The sequence below is a fragment of the Aedes albopictus genome, chromosome 3, assembly GCF_035046485.1.
Source record: "Aedes albopictus strain Foshan chromosome 3, AalbF5, whole genome shotgun sequence".
NCBI lineage: Eukaryota > Metazoa > Arthropoda > Insecta > Diptera > Culicidae > Aedes > Aedes albopictus.
In genome coordinates, this window is record NC_085138.1 from 120,687,955 (window position 1) to 120,709,287 (window position 21,333).

Below are 21,333 nucleotides of genomic sequence, written 5' to 3' on the forward strand. Positions count from 1 at the left end.
AAATTAAACCTCTGTATCTCAAGAATCCGACTACAAAGAAAAATTTCGTCTTCGACAAGGTCGATCAGGACATCAAGAGCTAACCGCTACTGAACTCGTTGGTTCTAGGTTTATCCACTAGGTGGCACTAGCGAGTCATAGAAATTCTGAACTTCTGTTTCTCAACAACCAGACTATATAGAAAAAACTAACTACGGCGTTAGTGAGCCCTAAAAAATAAACCTCTGTATCTCGAGAATCCGACTACATAGAAAAATATCGTCGTCGGCAAGGTTGATCAGGACATCAACAGCTATCCGATAGAGAACTAGTTTATTGTAGGTTTGTCCGCTAGGTGGCACAAGTGGGCTCTAAAAATTCTGAACTTTATATCTCGAGAATCAGACTACATAGAAGAATTTCGTCTTCGACAAGGTCGATCAGGACATCAACAGCTAACCGATATTGAACTAGTTGGTTCTAGGTTTATCCACTAGGTGGCGCTAGCGAGTCATACAAATTCTGAACTTCCGTTTCTCAACAACCAGACTACATAGAAAAAAAAATGTCTTCGGCAAAGTTGATCAGGATATCAAGAGCTATCCGATAGTGAACTAGTTGGTTCTATGTTTATCCACTAGGTGAGTCCTAAAAATTTAAGCCTCTGTATCTCGAGAATCCGACTACATAGAAAAATTCGCCTTCGGAAAAGTTGATCAGGACATCAAGAGCTACCCGATAGCGCACTAGTTGGTTCTAGGTTTATCCGCTAGGTGGCGCAAGTGGTAGGGCCCATATAGCCGAGGCGGTAAACGCACGGGTATTCAGCATGACCATGCTGAGGGTGACGGGTTCGATTCCCAGTCGGTCCAGGATCTTTTCGTAAAGGAAATTTCCTTGACTTCCTTGGGCATAGAGTATCTTCGTGCCTGCCACACGATATACGCATGCAAAATGGTCATTGGCAGAGGAAGCTCTCAGTTAATAACTGTGGAAGTGCTCATAGAACACTAAGCTGAGAAGCAGGCTTTGTCCCAGGAGGACGTTACGCCATGAAGAGGAGAGAGGAGGCGCAAGTGAACCCTACAAATTCTGAACTTCTGTATCTCGAGAATCAGACTATATAGAAAAATTTCGTCGTTGACAAAGTTGATCAGGACATCAAGAGCTACCTGATAAGAGCTATGCAATAGTAAACTAGTTGGTTCAAAGTTTATCCGTTAGGTGGCGCAAGTGGGCTCCAAAAATTCTGAACTTCTGTATCTCGAGAATCAGACTACATAGAAAAATTTCGCCTTCGGCAAAGTTGATCAGGACATCAAGAGCTACCTGATAGCGCACTAGTTGGTTCAAGGTTTATCCACTAGGTGGCATCAGTAAGCCCTAAAAATGCCAGACATCTGTATCTCCAGAATCAGACTACATAGAAGAATTGTGTCTTCGGCAAGGTCGATCAGGACATCTAAAGCTACCCGATAGTGCTCTAGTTGGTTCAAGGCAAACCTGCTAGGTGGTGCTAGTGAGCCCTAAACATTCTGAACTTTTGTATCTTGAAAATCAGACTACATAGAAATATTTCGTCTTCGACAAGGTCGATCATTACATCACAAGCTATCCGATAGTGAACTAGTTGGTTAAAGGTTCATCCGCTAGGTAGCGCTAGTGAGTTTGAGAAATTCTTAGCTGCTGAATTTCGAAAATCAGACTTTATAGAAAAAAAATCGTTTTCGTTGATAACTGAATTTTATTGGCTTTTCTCGATGAACTCAATACTACTCAAAGAAGGAAAGAGTAACGAAAGTAATGAAAGAAACGGTGGATAGAATCGCAAGTGTGCGACGAGAGAAATTGAATAGAAGTTGAAAATTAACAGAGGGTCATAATTGAACAACACAATCACAACGACGACCCCTTTGCCTAACGGCTAGGTACTAGTAGTTTGATGATGACTACTAGCCCTAGACAGGCAAAAAGATGGTGGTTATGATCTGTTAAATGTTGTTCGGCTTTGTTTTCGGTTCTATCGATCGGTGACACTTGTTCAGAGATTCATATCGAGCGAACGTTACTTATTTGATTTTTTCGCGCTTTCATCTCGTATGCTCCTATTGTGTCCAAATGATCTTATTCGAACCGAGCTTCATTCTTTCTTGCCAACTGGATTTTACTTTCTAGGTTAAATCACCGCATGACTTTATGATAATTGAATTTTATTGGCTTTTCTCGGTGAACTTAATACTACTTAAAGAAGGAGGGAGTAACGAAAATAATGAAAGAAACGGTCATAAAGTCATGCTGTGACTTTGACATTATTTATCTCATGATTCTGACCACCTAAAAAGTTCGTGTCTTAAGCAAAGTTGATTAGAAGGTCTATGGCTATCAAATGGTGGTAAGTTTAGTGCATAATTCCGCCGCTATGTGGCGCCCGAGTTCATTTAAATCGAAGTACTTTGGCAAAGTTTATCTCATGATTCTGACTACCTGAGTTCATTAAAATATCATTAAGAAACTCTTTAAAACACCTCCTTCCTTGGATAAAACTCACAGAATAAAAAAAAACTCGAGAGACTTCTAGAGGAACTCTTCAAGTAATTCCAAAGAAAAAATTTCTTCAGAAACTTCTGAACTGATTCCTAGAGAAACCCGTGGAGAAATTTCTGTCGGAATCTATAAAACAAATGTATGCAGTAATCCCTGCAGAGATCGCAGACAAAGGTGTTGGAGGAGTTCGTGCAGGAATCCCCCAAATAAGTTATTTCTGAGGGAGCCCTGGGGGATCTTCAGATGGAATTCTTGGAAGAACTTTTTTTCTATCTGTATTAACGAGATCTTTAGCCCTGGGCTAGTTCATCTCGGAACCCACGCTTTACTTCCCATCCGAAGGAAGAACTCACATTTTGCGAGTTTGTCGGGAGTGGGATTCGACCCCAGGTCCTCGGCGTGATAGTCAAGTGTTCTAACCATCACACCAGATCCGCTCCACAAGAAAGAACTCCTAAAGGAACTCGGAAGAAATTCTCTATTGGAGAAACCCCTGGAGAAACTTTCAGAAGATTCCCTGGAGAATTTTCTAGATCTATTTCCAAATAAATTCCCGAGAAAATCTCTAGATACCTGAGAGCAGCAGGGAAGTTCAAGCAATAATTTCTGAAATATTCTGAATTTCTAAAGGAAAATCCTAGAAGAATTTCTGAAAGAATCTCCGATTCTATGCAATAAAATTTTTGGAATTGCATCTTTTGAAAAAAAAAATACTAATTTCGGGTAATTTCTAGAAGAATTTTTGAAGAAATTCCAAAGAAATACGTCTACAGAAAAGTCTGACAATATTTCTGAAGGAATTCCTTCGGAGATATTTGAAGAAATACAAGCATGAACTCCTAAGGAATCCTAGGAAGAATTTATGCGGAAACCTGTGCTGTGCTGGGAAACTTGCCCTCCTTTTCTTTCTTTAATTTCGTTGTATCTATAATAAGTAAACAATTGTAAAGACTTATGCCACTTGAGATCAGGGAAGTTTTATAAAGCTATGGAATTCATGTACACTGAATACAAATGTTGTGGAAAATGTTATGTTTAAGACAGTTTTTACGATTCAATGACAGTTTAATGTTTAATATATACACAATACAGCTACCTGCGAATTTCTTAAAACAACAACAAAATACTTAGTATCCAAATCAAGACTCAAATAATTTATCGCAAAAAGCACCCACATTTTGCTGCTGTTGCCATTACAACAATTTTAGAGCAACTTTCGCACGAAGCAGTACCTACATAGTTGGACGACATTCACGACAACATGGAGTCATAAAAGAAGGTCGTAAAATCCCAGCTTACGTAAAACAATCCCACACAATAAACAAACCACCAAACAACATTCACTGTCAGCTAACCGGTCGTTTCAGCTGTAGATATTCTGTTGTGTATGAAAAATAAGTTGACTTGTGTTAGGACACAAGTTCAGACTATTTCGTCTGACATGCAAAAATCGAATAACCAAATAACAAGTGCTTAATCTAATTTTATCTTTTTCTCTTTTTTCTATTACAGCTAAAAAAATAAAAAAATAACTCCCAACATCCATCAATCGGGATAAACCGTGAATAAGCAAAGTCCGTCAGAGCCAGTGATAATCGGTTCGATAACGAAACACGAGGCCGTCTTGTGGTGAAAGAAAGGTGTCAAATCAATCGACGAAAGCATACCAATAAAGGCACCCGATACTGGTGCGAGTTTGTGTCTTGAAAATCAGGTTCAAACGAAAAAAAAATGTGATCAATTTCATCTGGGTGGAGCCGTAAGAAGAAAATGTTTTATGAGCAATCGCCGTCGTCGTCGTTGCATAAGAAGCACAATCCTCATCATCATCAAGACCAGCATCATCGGTATCAACGGTGGTCGTAGAGTAGTGTTGAAGAGAAATATCTAGGATCCAGTCAGGTGCGGTGCGGGTCTGGCTTTCGCTGGCAGTCAGTGGCGCGTGCTGTTTGATTGAAGCGCGATCGCGCGCGCATACCGCCACCGCCTGAGCCATACGGTTGTGCAATTAGTGCGATACTGGAAGGAATGGTAGAGATGATTTGCTAGTGATATTTGTTGAGTTCATATTTTTTTTTTCTGTTTTGCTCTGGAAATTGCTTCTTACAGTGCGCAGAGGTGTGCCGGAAGAAGAAACGCCACGCCGACCGATCGACCGCGGGTAGCACCCACGGTAATTCAACCTGTTGTTGTGCCCCTAGCGCACCACTAGTGGAAAATTAGGTGCAATCAAAAATAGCATTAGAAAAGTGAAAAGTGCGAAGAAAAAAAATGGGAAAATCAAACCACCGATTGATACGGCTGATTTGGCTGATTGGATTACAGTGCTTGGTGGTTGCAGTTTGTGCGGCGCAGAGCAGTTTAGAAGGTGAGAGTACATTGAAAACAATACAGGATAGGTCTTTGATAAATTACTCGGTTTGATGTTGAAAAAAAAACAAACCCAACTTTTTCTTGCTTCTTGTTTGACAACACTTTTAAAGTGTACTTTACCTTCAAGGACGTGCGCCATCAAGCAACCGAAACTGCACCGCGCACGCGCTGTATACGACGAGCGAGATTGCTGTACTTTTTACAACAGCGCGCGTGCTGAAGGGTTAAAGTGGAAGTGCTTCTCGCTGAAAAGGCGCTGTCCATAAACTACGTATACTTATTTTGGGTCATCTCAGACCCCCCTCCCCCTCTGTAGACTTTTTTTCATACACAATTTTCGAAATTTGCATGGAGCTAGACCCTCCCGTACCGCCTAAGAGTCTACGTAGTTTATGGACAGGCCCATACTAAGATCAGAAAAGTTCTACATCTTACTTTCGATTATCATAGATCTAACTGGGATACATATGAAACAAACATAGATTGCCATTTAGATGCTAATGTTTCATTGGAAATACATTTTTATATGTAGATAATGATGTCGTAACTTTGATAGTACTAAAGTCGAAGCTAGAAATCAAAAGGCTTAGTAGCCTTTTCCTGCGCTAAGAGAGGATAGCAAAGTATTCATTTTGAAAAAGCACAAAAACTTGTCAAACAGTTTGAAAGCAAGGGCGTAGCCAGCTTTTCGGTCAGGGGGGGGGGGCGAGCACCCTTACACTGAAAACCACTTTGCAGTAACAAGGAGTTCAATTTACTTCATCATTTAAAAAAAAATTAAAGTGAAGTATGAAATCTGGGTGATTAACAGGAATGGTTCAATGGAAGAATCATATATGATTATAATCCTGAGGAATTCCTCAAGATATTGCTTCAGGAATTTTTTAACAAATGCCATCATGAATTTGAATATATCCAGCAGTTTCTCCAGAAATTTCTTTATTATTTTTCCAGGTTATTTTAATGTAGATATTCCACCAGAAATCCGTTTGAGAAGCTCCAGAAAATACTTTAAGAATTTCTCCGGGAATTCTTTCAAAAATTCCAATCAAACTAAGATTTTTTTCCTTGAGGAATACCCTTAGAAATTTTTGGAGAAATTTCTTCGAAAAAATCCTTTAATGAATTCCTTCGGAATTACCGGAAAAAATTCTTTGAAAATTTCTAAAGGAATTCCTTCGGAAATTCCTGGAGGAATATCTTTGGAAGTTGCTAGAGGAATGCATTCGGAAATCTTTAAAGGAATCAATTAAAAAATAATTTTAGGAATTTATTTCGAAGATCCTTGAGGAATTCCACCGGAAATTCCTTGACAAATTCTTCAGAAATTTCTTGAGGAATTCCTTCATTTCTAAAGCTCCTTGAGAAATTCCATAAGACATTCCTTCGAGAGTTCTTCTACGATTTCCTTTAGAAGATTCTTCGGGAATAGGAGGCAATCAGTGAAGTACTAGATTGAAAGTAGTGAGCTGGATTTTTGTATGGTGAGATGTTCAATTCTCCATTTTTGCAATGAATTGGTGCAAACAGCGTGGGTTATATGATTTCTTAGCTAATTTGATGCTGTTTGAGCAAAAGTTTGAGTAACTGTGTTGTTGAAGTTGCATGAAATAAATAATACAACAACAAAGTTACCCAAACTTTTGCTCAAACAGCATCAAATTAGCTAAGAAATCATATAACCCACGCTGTTTGCACCAATTCATTGCAAAAATGGAGAATTGAACATCTCACCATACAAAAATCCAGCTCACTACTTTCAATCTAGTACTTCACTGATTGCCTCCTATTCCTTGAGGAATTTCTTTGAAATAGATTTAGAATATTCCTTGAGGAACTCCTTCGGAGTTTTCGTGAGGAATTCTTCCGAAAATTCCTTGAGGAATATTTTCAAAAATTCTTGGAGGAATTCATCAGGAAATTTCTGTGAGAATTCCTTCCCAAATTCCTAAAGCAATTCTTTCGAAAATATTGAAAAAAATCCACTAGAAGTCTCATGAGATATCCCTTCTGAAATTCCATAAGGAATTTCTTTAAAAATCTTTCAAACTTCCTTGAAAAAATATCTCGGAAATTCCTGAAAAAATGCTTTTTGTGATTTTTTATTTCCTAGAGGAACTCATTCGGAAATTCTTTGAAGAATTCCTTTAGAAATGCCTTGATGAGGAAAATTCGGAATTTGTTAAAGGAGATCATTTGGAAATTTTTTTGACATATGTCTGAAATGTCTTATGGAATCCCTTCGGAAATTTCGTGAGAAATTGTTTAATAAGTTTAATAAGGAATTTTTTCGGTTTTTTTATAAATCTTTACGAAATTCCTCAAGGAATTCCAGCGAAAGATCCTTGAGAAATTTCTTCGGAAATTCCTCAAGAAATCCTTCAAAAATGTATTGTGGAACTCCTCCGAAAACTTGAGAAACTCCTTCAAACATTCCTTCAGAAACACGTTTGGGGATCATGTGAGAAAACCCAAAGGAAATTTTTTGAGGACAACCGTCAAAAATTTTTGGAAGAATTCATTCGGAAATTTTTGGAGGTATTTCAAGGCAAATCCATAAGAAATTTCTTTGGAAATTCCGGGAGGGATTTCTTTGGAAATTCGTAGAGGAATTCCTTCGGAAATTCAGGAGAAAATCCTTTAAAAATTCCAGGAGAAATTCCTTTTAAAATTGCTGGAGGAATTCCGACGGAAATTCCTGGACAAACTCCTCCAGAAACTCATGGAGGAATTCTTCGGGAAAATTCTGGAGGAATTCCCTCGAAAATTCTTGGAGGAATTCCTTCGAGAATTCGTGGAGGATTTTTTTCGTGAATTTCTGGAGAAATTTCTTTGGAAATTTTTGGAGTTAATCCTTCGGAAATACCTGGAAAAATTCCTTCCTGAAATTTCTGGAGGAATTCCTTCGAAAATTCATGGAGGAATTCCTTCAGAAAATCCTTGAGCGATCCCTTCGCAAAAGTCCTGGAGGAATTCCTTTTGAAATTTATGGAGGAACTCCTTCGGAAATTCGTGAAGGAATTCCTGGAGAAATTCTTTCGAAAATTTCTGGTGGATTTCCTTCGGACATTCATGAAAGAATTCCTTCGGAAATTCTGGCACGAAATCCTTTGAAAATTCCAGGTAAAATTCCTTTGAAAATCCCTGGAGGAATTCCACCGGAAATTTCTGCAGGAATTCCCTCGGAAATTCCAGGAGCAATTCCTTCGGAAATTGCTGGAAGATTTCCTTCGGAAGTTCCTGAAGAAATTCATTCGGAAATTTATGAAGGAATTCCTTCGGAAATTCCAGGAAGAATTCCTTCGGAAATTGCAGAAGGAATTTCTTTGAAAATTCCTGGAGGATCTCCTTCGGAAATTCCTGGAGGATTTCCTCCGGAAATTTCTGAAGAAATTCATCCGGAAATTCATGGAGGAATTTCTCAGGAAATTCTTGGAGGAATTCCTTTGAAAATTCGTGGAGGAATTTCTTCAGAAATTCGTGAATGAATTCTTTCGGAAAATTTCTGGAGCAATTCCTTCGGAAATTCATGGAGGAACTCCTTCGGAAAATGCTTTAGGATTTCCTTCGCAAAGTTCCTAGAGGAATTCCTTCGGAAATTCATGTAGGAATTCCTTCGGAAAATTCTATAGAAATTCCTTCGCAAAATTTCTGGAGGAATTCATTCGGAAATTCATGAAGGAATTCCTTCGGACATTCATGGAGGAATTCCTTCGGAAATTCCAGGAGGACATCCTTTAAAAATTCCAAGAGGAATTCCTTTGAAAATTCCTAGAAGAATTTCTTCGGAAATTCTTGGAAGAATTCCTCCGGAAATTCCTCGAGGAATTTCTTCGGAAATTCGAATAGGAATTCCGTCGGAAAATTTCTGGAGGAATTCCTTCGGAAATTCATGGAGGCATTCCTTCGGAAAATCCTTTAGAAATTCCTTGGCAAAATTCCTGTAGGAATTTGTTCGGCAATTCATGGAGGAATTCCTTTGAAAATTCATGGAGGGTGGAGGTATTTCTTCGGATATTCATGAAGGAATTCCTTCGGAAATTTCAGGAGGAGATCCTTTGAAAATTCCAAGAGGAATTCCCTTGAAAATTCCTGGAAGAATTCCTTTGGAAATTCCTGGAGGGATTCCTCCGGGAATTACTAGAGTAATTCCTCCAGAAATTTCTGGAGGAATTTTTCCGAAATTTCCTGGAGGAATTTCTCCGGAAGTTCCTGGAGGATTTCCCTCGGAAATTTCTGGAGGAATTGCCACGGAAATTCCTGGAGAAATTCTCTCGGAAATACATGGAGGATTTTTTTCGGAAAATCCTGAAGGAATTCCTTCGCAAAATTCCTGGTGGAATTACATCGGAAATTCATGGAGAAATTCCTTTGGAAATTTCAAAGGAATTTCGCCAGGAAATTCCGACAGAATTTTTCCTGGAATTTCTGAAGGAATTCTTCCTGGAATTTCCAAAAAAAATCCTTCAGGAATTTCCAAAAGAGTTTCTCCAGGAATTTCCAAAGCAATTTCCAAAGGAATTCCTCCAGGAATTTCCAATGGAATTCCTCCGGGAATTTTTAAAGAAATTCCTCCAAGAATTTTCGAACGAATTCCTCCAGGAATTTCCGAAATAATTGCTCCACGAATTTCGGAAGGAATGCATCCAAGAGATTCCGGAGGGATTTCTCCAGGAATCTCCGAAGAAATTCCGCTAAGAATGTCCGAAAGAAATTCCAAAGAAATTCCTTCATGAATCTTCAAACGAATTCGTCCAGCAATTTCCGAAGGAATTCCTCCCGGAATTTTCGAAAGAATTCCTCCAGGAGTTTTTGAAGGAATTCCTAACGGAATTTGTAAAGGAATTCCTCCATGAATTTTCGAGGGAATTCCTCTTGGAATTTCCAAAAATAAAATCCAAAAAGACTTTCCGAGAAAATTTCTCCAGGAATTTCCGAAAGAATACCTCCAGGAATTCCTGAAGGAATTCTCCCAGAAATTTCCGAAAAAATATTCCAGTAATTTCCGAAGGAATTCCTCCTGGAATTTCCAAAGGAATTCGTCCAGTAATTTCCGAAGGAATTCCTCCAGGAATCATAAAAAGCATTCCACTAAGAAGTTTTGAATGATTTTTTCCCAGGAATGTCCTAAGGAATTTATCCAAGGATTTTCTCAGGAATTTCTCTAGAGATTTTATGAAAGAATTCTTCCAGAAATTTCCGGAGGTATTCATCCAAGATTTTTCGAGGGAACTCCAGAAATTTCCGAAGGAATTCCTTAAGGAATTTCCGAAGGAATTCCTTAAGGAATTTCCGAACGAATTCCTTCAGGAATTTCCGAAGGAATTCCTTCCGGAATTTCGAAAGGAATTCTTCCAGGAATTTGCGAAGGGATTCCTCCAAGAATTTTGGAAGGAATTCCTTCTGGAATTTTTTAAGGAATTCCTCCAGGATTTTTTGAAGGAATTGCTTCAGGAATTTCCGAAGCAATTCCTCCCGGAATTTCCGAAAGAATTCCTCCAGGAATTCCTAAAGAAATTCCTTCTGGAAATTCCGAATGAATTCCTCCAGGAATCTCCAAAGGAATTCGTCCAGCAATTTCCGAAGGAATTCCTCCCGGAATTTCTGAAAGAATTCCTCGAGAAATTTCCGAAAGTATTCATCCAAGATTTTTCGAAGGACCTCCCCAAGGAATGTTCGATGGAATTCCTCCAGAAATTTCCGAAGGAATTCTTCCAGGATTTTGCGAAGGGATTCCTCCAAGAATTTTGGAAGGAATTCCTCAAGGAATTTACAATGGAATTCGTCCAGCAATTTCCGATGGAATTCCTTCAGGAATTTCCGAAAGAATTCCTCCAGGAATTCCTAAAGGAATTTCTCCTGGAGTTTTCGAATGAATTCCTCCGGGAATCTCCAAAGTAATTCGTCCAGCAATTTCCGAAGGAATTCCTCCCGAAATTTCTGAAAGAATTCCTTCAGGAATTTTTTGAAGGAATTTCTAATGGAATTTCCGAAGGAATTCCTCCCGGAATTTCCGAAAGAATTCCTTCAGGATTTTCCGAAGGAATTCTGCTAGGAATTTCCGACGGTATTCCTCCAGGAATTTCAAAAAAAAAATCCAAAAGAAATTCCGAAAAAAAACCTCCAGGAATTTCTGAAGGAATTCCTCTAGGAATTTCCGAAAGAATTCCTCCAGGAATTTCCAAAAGAATTCGTCCAGCAATTTCCGAAGGAATTCCTCCAGTAATTGCCGAAGAAACTATTGCAGGAATTTCCGAAGGAATTCCTCCTGGAATTTCCAATGAAATTCGTCCAGCAATTTCCGAAGGAATTCCTCCCGAAATTTCTGAAAGAATGCCTCCAGGAATTTCCGAAGGAACTCCTCCAGGAATCCCGCTAGGAATTTCCGAAGGAATTCCTGTAAGAATTTCCAAAAAAAAATCCAAAAAGTACAGGGTGTTCAATAAGTTCGGATACACCATATAACTTCAATTAATTTCATATCTGTAATTCCGATTTTCAAAGTAAATGTATTTATTGAAAGGTCATATAACACTGATCAAATATAGCATATGGTTTTGAATAAAGTTTTTTTCTACTTTCTTTTATAAGCCTTAGATGTATCTAAAGTTTGTTAGCTCCGGCACGCTGGAATAATTTTCGATAAGTTGCTCAAGCTACAGAAGTCTAAAACGTTGACTTTTGAGTTTACATCTCACTATACTATATTAAAATAACTAAATTAATAGACAAAACCTTTACACTGCTATTTCAGTGATGATATGGTGATAAATTTGCAAGTTTAGTCAAAATGTGCTTAAATCTATGAAAAAGGCATAAAAACATTATATCAAGCCAATTTTGGTTCAAATTTGCCACAACAGGGATATAATCAAGTTTTGGAAAAGATAACAATGGATTAAACTGAGATATAACGCAGCCTTGCTTTTTGACAAAACAAAAATCATTAAACCAGGTACAGCGGCAATTTTAGCAATTTTAAAGATCAAAATAAAATGAGTCCGTATTTCACCCAATCTGAATCTTATAGATTATTTCGAATGGCCATAGTTGCTACCACTAATGCCGAGGACAACAACCTAATTTGATTCAACTTAACACCATTACTCAATAAAAGCTAGACGAAATACCAATGACAGACGTGCGTGCCGGCCAAAAGGAACTTGAGACACATTTGCAATTATTACAAAAGGATAAAGGATAGTTTATTTCAAAACATATACGGTATTTGATCAGTATTATGTGAGCTTTCAATTAATATATTCACTTTGCAAAACTGAATTACAGATGGGAAATAAACTCAATTTTACTGTATATCCGAACTTATTGAACACCGTGTATTTCCGAAAAAAATCCTTCACGACTTTCCGAAGGAATTCGTCCAGGAATTTTCAATGACATTCGTCCAGCAATTTCCGAAGGAATTCCTCCAGGAATTTCCAAAAGCATTCCTCCATGAAGTTAAGAATTATTTTGTCCAGGAATTTCGTAAGGAATTCACCTAAGGATTTTCTCACGAATTTCTCTGTGGATTTCTGAAAGAATTCCTCCAGGAATCTCCGAAGGCATTCATCGAAGATTTTCTCAAGGAACTGCCCAAGAAATTTCCGAAGGTATTCCTCCAGGAATTTCTGAAGGAATTGCTCCAGGAATTTCCGAAGGAATCCTTCAGGAATTTCCGATGGAATTCTTCCAGGAATTTGCGAAGGGATTCCTCCAGGAATTTAGGATGGAATTCCTTCAGGAATTTCCAAAGGAATTCCTCCAGGTATTTCCGAAGGAATACCCTCAGGAATTTTCGAAGATATTCCTCCAAGAATTTCCGAAGGAATTCCTGCATACATTAAAAAAAATACGAGGATGCAGGAGAATTTTATTTTTACTAGTCAAAAACAGCTCTGATCATCTAAGTTTTTCGGTTAAGTTAGAATATAGTTGCTCGGTCAGGGGGGGGCACGGCCCCCCCCTGCCCCCCCTGGCTACGCCCTTGTTTGAAAGTGTGTATAATATCAGTATAGGTCTCACTAGTCCAATAGAAACCCCGGAAGAAATCAATAAAGGAAATCCGGGGAGAGTTCTTGTAAGAATCCCTGAAAGAAGTTTGAGAAGAATCAATGTAAGAATCCCATGAGAATTCGAGTAAAGAATCATGTGAGAAATTACTAAAGGAATCCCGGAATAAATCCTTGAAGGAATCCAAGCAGAAAATCCAGAAATAATGCTTCAGGTGTCCGGGTGTCCCTGAAGGAAATCCTGAAGAACCTTGGCAGAATTCCTGAAAGAAACTCAAAAGAGCTCTCTTTGAATAACCTGGAGGAATCCATGAATAAAAACTCTGAAAGAATTCCTGAAAGAACCCCAGGAAAAATCCCTGAAATAATCATTCGAAGAATCCATATAGTAAATTATGAAGGATTCCCGGGTAAACTCTCTAGAGGAATTCTGAAAGCAATTCCTGAAAGAATCACTGAATAAATCTCAGGTGGAAACCCTAAAGGAATCCCAGGAGAAATCCTAGAAGAAATCCGGAGGGAAATCTCAGGAGAAATATCTGACTAAATCCATACAAATACCCCGGAGGGATCCTGAAGAAATCATTGGAATTATTTCGGGAGTGATCCCGACTCCCGACGGAATATCAGGATAAATTATTAGGGAAACACTGAAATGATCCAGGAGGAATCCCCAAAGGAATACTAAATTAAATCTGAGAGAAAAACATGAAAGTTTTCCGGAAGAAATCCTGAGAGCAACCAGTGAAGGAATAACGGGAATAATCTGTGAAAGAATCCATGAATGAATCTCGGGAGAAATGTCTAATGACAAGCAGAGAGAAATCTCGAGAAGAATCAATGGAGGAAACTCGGGAGAAACCCCAGGAGAAATCTGGAGAAAATCCTTGTGCAATTTCCGAAATATCCCATAGAAGTATCGTGGGCCATTTCAAACAAACCTCATAGACCCAAACAAGGACTGTTAACTTTCAGGATTCTCGTGGATTGCTTATACGATGCCCTCGGCCTTCCCGAAACATTTAGATGCATACTTGATCTTTTTATTCTAACAGTAGAAGAATATCTTCGGAATTTGACACAAACATGCTCCCTCCTTGCTTCGATCATATCTTTCGATTCATCGATTTTAGGTACAATTCATCGGTTCATCAAGTTAAGTGCAAGATATGATCACTGTGCTACAGTGGAACTGTCATAGTCTAAAACCTAAATTAGATTTGTTTGAGCTTTGGTTCAGCTCTGATTGTGTTATATTTGCACTCTGTGAAACATGGCTTCCTTCTTAAGATGAATTCAAATTCCATGGTTTCAACATTATACGCCAGACAATTCAGGTTCTGTTTTGACCTCAGATTGGCAAAAATATGCAGCAGCGGGATCCTCCGGAATCGAATCATTCAATCCCCTCCCACCTTTGGACGAGTACATTAGTATTACAAAAACGTATAGTATCTAACGTATAGTATCTAACTCTGGACAAAATTTCAAATCAATCGGTTTGAAATGGAATTAGTTATAGCGGCAAGTGCCCAAAATAGGTACACTTGCCCAAATGGTACAATACCCTACTTCAGATCTTTTACGCTAAACTCGAAAGACAGCTGAAGAACCTACTGAAAGCCAAAAGGCGTAGTTATTGGCGACCCTTCATTGAGGGTCTCTCAAAAAAAACTTCGATGACAGTGCTTTTGAGAATCGCTCGTAACATGCGAAACCGCTCATCTTCTAACGAGAGTGACGAAGACTCCAATCGTTGGATATTAAACTTCGCAAAAAAGGTCTGTCCGGACTCCGTCCCAGCTAGATCGCTATCTTGGGGACCTTCCTCACTAGACGGTTCTCCGGACAGACCATTCTCCATGCTGGAGTTCTCCATGGCTCTTCTTTCATCAAATGATTCATCTCCGGGAAGCGATATGATAAAGTTCAATCTGCTAAAGAATAGCCCAGATATCGCAAAAAGAGATTACTAGACCTGTTCAACTCATTCATGAAGAACAACAGCGTTCCGCATGTCTCCAGGTCAAAGTAATAGCTATTCAAAAGCCTGGTAAACCAGCGTCTGATCATAATTCATACCCTAAGATGATGGCTTTCTAGTCTTGACAAAAATAAAAATACTGCCATTTTATCTTGTCCGACGTTTCGGTCCGTTTGAAACCTTCTTCTGGGACTCGAATTTCACAGATTTTCCGTCCAGTGTGGTTCTATGGAACGTGTAAATATCGGTTGAGAGTTTTCCCTCACCAAAACGGACGGTGTCGATGTAAGCCTCACCGTGGACAAGCTCTTGTTTACGATGAGCTGGAATCTAGTACCCGGCAATTTCGGCTCCGCAAAACGTTAAACGCGATTGAGCCCCAAATAAATAAACTAGATAAAAAAAGATTTTTGGATGGAAACCCGGGAAGAATCCCTTTAGGAATTCCAAGAGGAATCAATGAAGGAATTACGTAAAGCAATCCTTGCAAATCCTGGAAGAATCCCTGAAGGAATCTCAGGAGAAATTTCTAAAGAATACCCGAAAATAGTCATAGAATCCTGAAAAAATTCCTGAAGAAATCCAGGAGGAAATCGCTGAATGAATGTTTGAAAAAAAAATGCTAGAAGAAATCCTTAAAAGAACATTTAAAAGTCCTGGAAAGAATTTCTGATGAAATCCAAGAAGGAATCCCTGTAAGAATCCTTGGCAGACACCCAATAGAAATTTCTAAAGCAATCCCGGGAGAACTCCGCAATGCAATTCCGTGTGAAAACAATCAAGGAATTCCAAATCCAGGAGGAATACCCTGAATAAATCTCTAGGGGAATACCTGGTATTCCTGAAAGGTGAAAAATGAAAGAATTCCTGAAGGAAGCCCGGAAGAAATCGCTGAAGGACTCTCAAGAGAAAACTCAGGAGAAATCCTGGAGGAATTCCTGATGGAAACTTGGAAACAATCCGTGCAACATCTTAATTTAATAAAAAAAATCCAGAAGAAATTCCTAGCGGAATTCTAGTCCTTGAAGGAAGACATCGCGGGAGGAATCAATAAAAGAATCTCGGGATGAATCCACGATGAAATGCCGGAAGTTATTTCCTAAAGAAGATCTGGGATGAATTCGTGAATGAGTGGGGGATAAATGAGAAAAAAAACTGGGTGAAAATCCTAACGAACCTCTAGAAAAAAATCTTGGAGGATTTCTTGACAAGATTCTAGACTCTACTAGAGGAATTCCTGAAGGTATCCCAGAAGAAATCTCCTAAAGAAATCCCGGCTTTAGTCGCGTATATCTGAAAGAATTCAGAAGGAATTCCATAGGAGATTACTTGGAGAGATCACAGGAAGAATCCTGAGTGGAATACCGGGCGAAATCCATGAAGATCTGAAGGAATTGCTGAATATTTCAATATAGATACGTCCCAGCGGGAGGGCTTATATTAGATATAAATTTGATCACTGCCATTTAGTACGTTAATAACTGATAAAATCTTCTAGACTCATGTCTCTGAACAGTTTTAATGAAGATGCCTTCTTTATATAGGGTATTGGTTCCCATTTTCATCCTACGTAAAACAAAGGATTGAAGCGTTGTTTGTTTTGTTTCAATTTTTTTATTATTTGTTAGTAGTGAGCACGCATGAAAACAAAAAGAACGGAATAAATCGGTTCCGCAATTGTTTGTTTTCGAATAGGATGAATATCGGAGCGTGAGATTACTGATGGTACACATACCCTTTTCGTTTTTTTTTCACCCCAGCGCAATCTGTTGAAAGTTAATAATTACCTTACCGGACTATGTTTGGTCAGATAAACACATTCTTCTTCTTTATGACTCTACGTTCTCACTGGAACTTGGCCGGCCTCACTTCAACTTAGTACCCAGGTAACCACTAAGCATTTGAAGAAGCCGTGTATCAGCCCGTATTACGCATTTAAACTGCTTGCTGCCCTACATAAGCAGTTCGAATGCATAGCTGCCTTGAGTTAGCATAGGCTGTGCTGCTCAAAAGCTTTCGGCTGTTAATTAGCATTTCAACTGCTTGAAGTGGTTTCACTTGGGAGCATACAGAATGCTTTTCAACTGCTCTTTAAATGCTAGGAGCAAAAAGGTTGGGAGATATGTTACGCATTTGGCAACACATTTTGTCTCCCTCTTACAGAGCCTATGCTTCTGTTTACAAATTTGTGCATCTTTTTTGTTTCTTCATTTTCCCCTACTCATCCAAAAGCACCAAAGAAAACATTACTGCAGCTGGATTGGATTGAGAACTTGTCCATCAAAAAATCACCAATTATTTATCATTTCGTCGGAAAATATGTGCCGAATAGGTGAATGCTTTGGTGGATCATAGGATTGTTTGAAAGAGGGAAGAAACAATCTTATTCCACAGATATTTAAAAGAAGGGATCGTAATGCTTTACCACAATGAAATATCCCAATGAAAACATGTTTTGGATGTTGAATCTGAAGCTGTCATCGAATCATTCTTTATATTGGCGATCAAATCAACGCACGCCACCGGGACAGCTTAGCATCGTGGATCAGGAGCAATAGAATCCGAAGCAGATATGATTAATCAATCTCCGGATCATAAGTTCAAACCTTCATCACTACAAAAATCAGCAAAAAAGTACCGGCTGGAATATGGAAGGACGATGAAGTGGGGAAGCAGGCTGAGAGAACGAGAAGCAGACGTCAATCTATTTTTGTTTTTTTTTTTTGCTCGACGAGGCGTTACGCTTCTTTGACATTTCGTCACGACGTTCCTGAAGGGATAGCACTAAGACAGCCCGTTATTTTGCCAAAACCTGCTGTGAGGTAGCACTATAGGTGCATATACGGCTAATTAGCATTAAACGCCTTGTCGTAAAGGCTACTATAATGCTGAAGGAATGCTATTTTAAATGCTTACTGGTTACTTGGGTATTCTTTGAGCACTTCCACAGTTATTAATTGAAGTGCTTTCTTTGCCTGCCATTGCATGAATTTGTATATTGTGAGGCAAAGACAATGATACACTATGCCCAGGGAGTCGAGAATATTTTCCCGACCGGAACGGGAATCGAACCCGCTGTCTCTGGATTGGCGATCCATAGCCTTAACCACTAGGCTAACTGGAGACCTGTGTTTGGTCTATAAAAACTAATTTAACTTCTTTTGTTTAAATGAAAATTATTTTTGAGATGGAGTTTCTTACTTATAGTTTTGATCCTCGTTCACACTTTGCTGAGTTGATCAGTGTAATCATTGTAATTACGTAAAGTATGCAATACCCCTCGCGTTATCAAAGTAACCGTAATCTAAGGTGGCATTGATCATACCTCTCATTTTTACCATCGGTTTTTCCATACAAGTAAAATTTACATGTTTTAAGTAGTAGGGTATTGTACCATTTGGGCAGGTGTGCCTATTTTGGGCACTTGCCGCTATAACTAAGTCAAATTCAATCCGATTGATTTGAATTTTTGTACAGAGTTAGATACTGTACGTGCCTAACTCTATACAAAATTTCAAATCAATCAGTTTGAAATTGACTTAGTTATGGCGGCAAGTGCCCAAATAGCTACACCTGCCCAAATGGTACAAGACCCTAGTTTACTCAGAACTTGTTGAACTAACGCAAGAATATTTTGAAAAAAAAAATAGTTTTTAATAAGAAGGTCATGTAAAAATCAATGTTTGTCTATGCAAAAATAGCCTGACTCTGAGTAGAATATTGCTCGTGACTCATAAAATGCAGGATCTCTAAATTTGAATTTGTTGTCAAAATTCATATAAATAACTGTACTTTTGGTGTTTTTTGATAAATGAAATTGTCTAAACCGCGAATAACGCCTGATAGTGGGCAATTTTCTAAGAAAGTCAAAGATTAATTTTTATAAATCGTTCATTTGACAGAAAAGGGCATTTATACGTGTGTAGATCATGCAAATTGCAGTGAAATGTCGTTTATGTCGTGTTCCAATGCTAAAAAATTGCGAATTAATTTCGTGGAAATCACCTAAAAATAATATAGGACTGCTAGTTTGGCCAAACGGCCCATAGTGCATTATTTGAATAGGATATTGGAATGGGTGACAGACTGACAGAACGTCGAATTGTTTTCGGGTGGCTTTTCAGTGTAGCGTAAAATCAAGACAAGTGCTACTTGTTTAATTCCGACGTTTCGGCCATTGGACTCGGCCTTCCTCAAAGGATATAAACTTGCACCGTCCCTCGTATGCTGGTAAAAGCTTTGCGCTGAATTGTCCTATGTTTTTTTTTACAAAGTTCTTTTCCTGGAATCTGCATTTGGTTTGGTTTCGCGGTTGCGTTGGTGGATAGTCATAGTAGCCAGTCAGGTTTTTTAGTTTTCGTATGTTTCGTATAGGACAATTCAGTGCAAAGCTTTTAGCAGCATACGAGGCACGGTGCAAGTTTATATCCTTTGAGGAAGGCCGAGCCCAATGGCCGAAACGTCGTAATTAAACTAGTAGAACTTGTCTTGATTTTACGCTAGACTGGAAGGCCACCCGAAAACAGTTCATTTTGCAGTCGAACCTAATTCAGAACGTCGAATGTCAAAACGTTTAAAAATAAAAGAAAAGGTTTCTTTTATTTAAAAAAAATAAAAAAACTCACTATTTCTTTATATTACTCGTTTTAGACGTTTTATCACTTTCGACGGTCAATCGAATAACAAATTCCTAGTTTAGATCAAACATTTGAAGATGATCGAACAAAAGCTTCCCCTCGCAAATCGATTCACTTTAATTTAACCGGTTGAATACCATTACAGCCGCCTGGCATCTAAAGACTTAAACACGTCCGAACGAAGGAAACCTGTTTTTCTTCGTTCCACACTTTCATCAGTCAACAGTCGGTAGGTACCTATGCCTACATCGGTGGATGGGTAAAGAACGATCTATCTCGCACCGCGAGTCAATAACAAACACCCAAACAAACAACAACGTCATCAGCGTCTGCGTGAGTGTGTTTATTTTTTTCACCACTCACTCTTCTGCGTAAGATTAGGTACCTAGATGCCTGATCCGTTGTTTTTAAATTTTGGAACAACTTTTTATTAGGAACGGTTGTAAAGACATGACTAAATAGGGACTGATCAGATCGGATGACTCGAGCATATGCCTATCATATTGAGTCCTTTAAAATGGACGCAAAATCCGATATGTAATAACCTTGGATCTTGGATGAAAAAAAGTAAGATCGGTCAGAAGAGAATAGCACCACCATACTAAGATCTGAGATAAACCTGTAAATACTTGGTAGCAAAAAGAGCTAAATTTACAAAAATAGATACAAAAAAAATACAAACGATAATAGCAAAGCCACAGCAAAAACAATTATTTCAATACCGAACCAATAACTCAGCTTAGTATTCTATAAGAACTTCCACATTTATTACCTGAGAGCTTCCTCTGCCAATGATAATTTTGCATGTGGATTGTGCATGTATGGCAGGCTCCGGTATTTGTTGCCCAATGAAGTCAAAGAAATTTCCTTTATCAAACCGACCAGGATTTGAACGCGCCACGCTCAGTATTGCAGGTATTGCTGAATACCCGTGCGCTTACCACATCACCTATGGTTATTCATAGGTGTTTTTAACAAATATGTTGTTAAATTTGCTTAAACTTGGTTGCACGTTTGTCCCCGAAAATCATATTTGACTGAGAAAAATGCCGCCCGTTAGCTCTGTTACCCACATCACGTGCAACCGTTGCCTTTGGTTCCCTTCGTGAAGCGAAGAAGGCAAACGAGTACCTACTGTAAGCAATCATTGAACTGAGTCACATGTGACCTGTTTGGAAATAATCGATTGAATGTTCAAAAACGGTTCGTGCCGCGATTTTGCTTTCAGAGTAATAAATCAAACCTGTGTGTACACAAATTGGCTCGCCGTGTAGCAAGAAAGCTTGGAACATATATTTCACCAACAATCCATTCCTTACACGTACTGCCGCAGATTAGTTTTCATAAGTTGGTTCCCATTTACAGTGTGCAGTGAAAAAAACCACACGTTTGCCATCTATCAAAATTACCGTTCTGATACCCAGAAAGTGTGGGTACGACGACTGGGTGACTGTGTTTGATTCGCAGGCAGGCCAGGAACATTCTCTGGGGGATTCACTTAACCCTTCCGCTACCAACCCCCCGTAACGAAACACTCGTTTCGCTATAACTCTTTTGTTTTTCAATCTTTTTTTAACCAAATTAAGAAGCGCATATCCTCCTAATTTAGAGAATTGATGCGGGTTGTTGGAATGACCACCTGGTTCCGGAGTTATTCCGGAATCAAAATAGGTCATTGGAATTGGCCATAGTGAAAACTCAATTTTTGATATGAGATCAGTTCAATTATCAGACCTTAATGTACTAGAATGATAGAAAACATATGTCTGAAAGTCCATCCCGGTCTCTGTTATCCTAGATACTT

The 21,333-nt window shown here is 38.7% G+C and overlaps 1 protein-coding gene across 7 annotated transcripts in view; it reads left to right on the plus strand.

Annotated features, from left to right (window-relative positions):
* The window catches only part of LOC109433308 (putative epidermal cell surface receptor), a 177,761-nt gene that overhangs the window by 89,196 nt on the left and 67,232 nt on the right, over nucleotides 1-21,333 (plus strand). For all 7 annotated transcript variants that reach the window (XM_029873233.2, XM_019709737.3, XM_019709738.3 and 4 more), the window contains one exon: nucleotides 4,036-4,891. In XM_029873233.2, coding sequence (XP_029729093.2) covers nucleotides 4,795-4,891 — 97 coding nt within the window. In that variant the 5' untranslated portion in view covers nucleotides 4,036-4,794. The remainder of the gene's footprint in view (nucleotides 1-4,035; nucleotides 4,892-21,333) is intronic.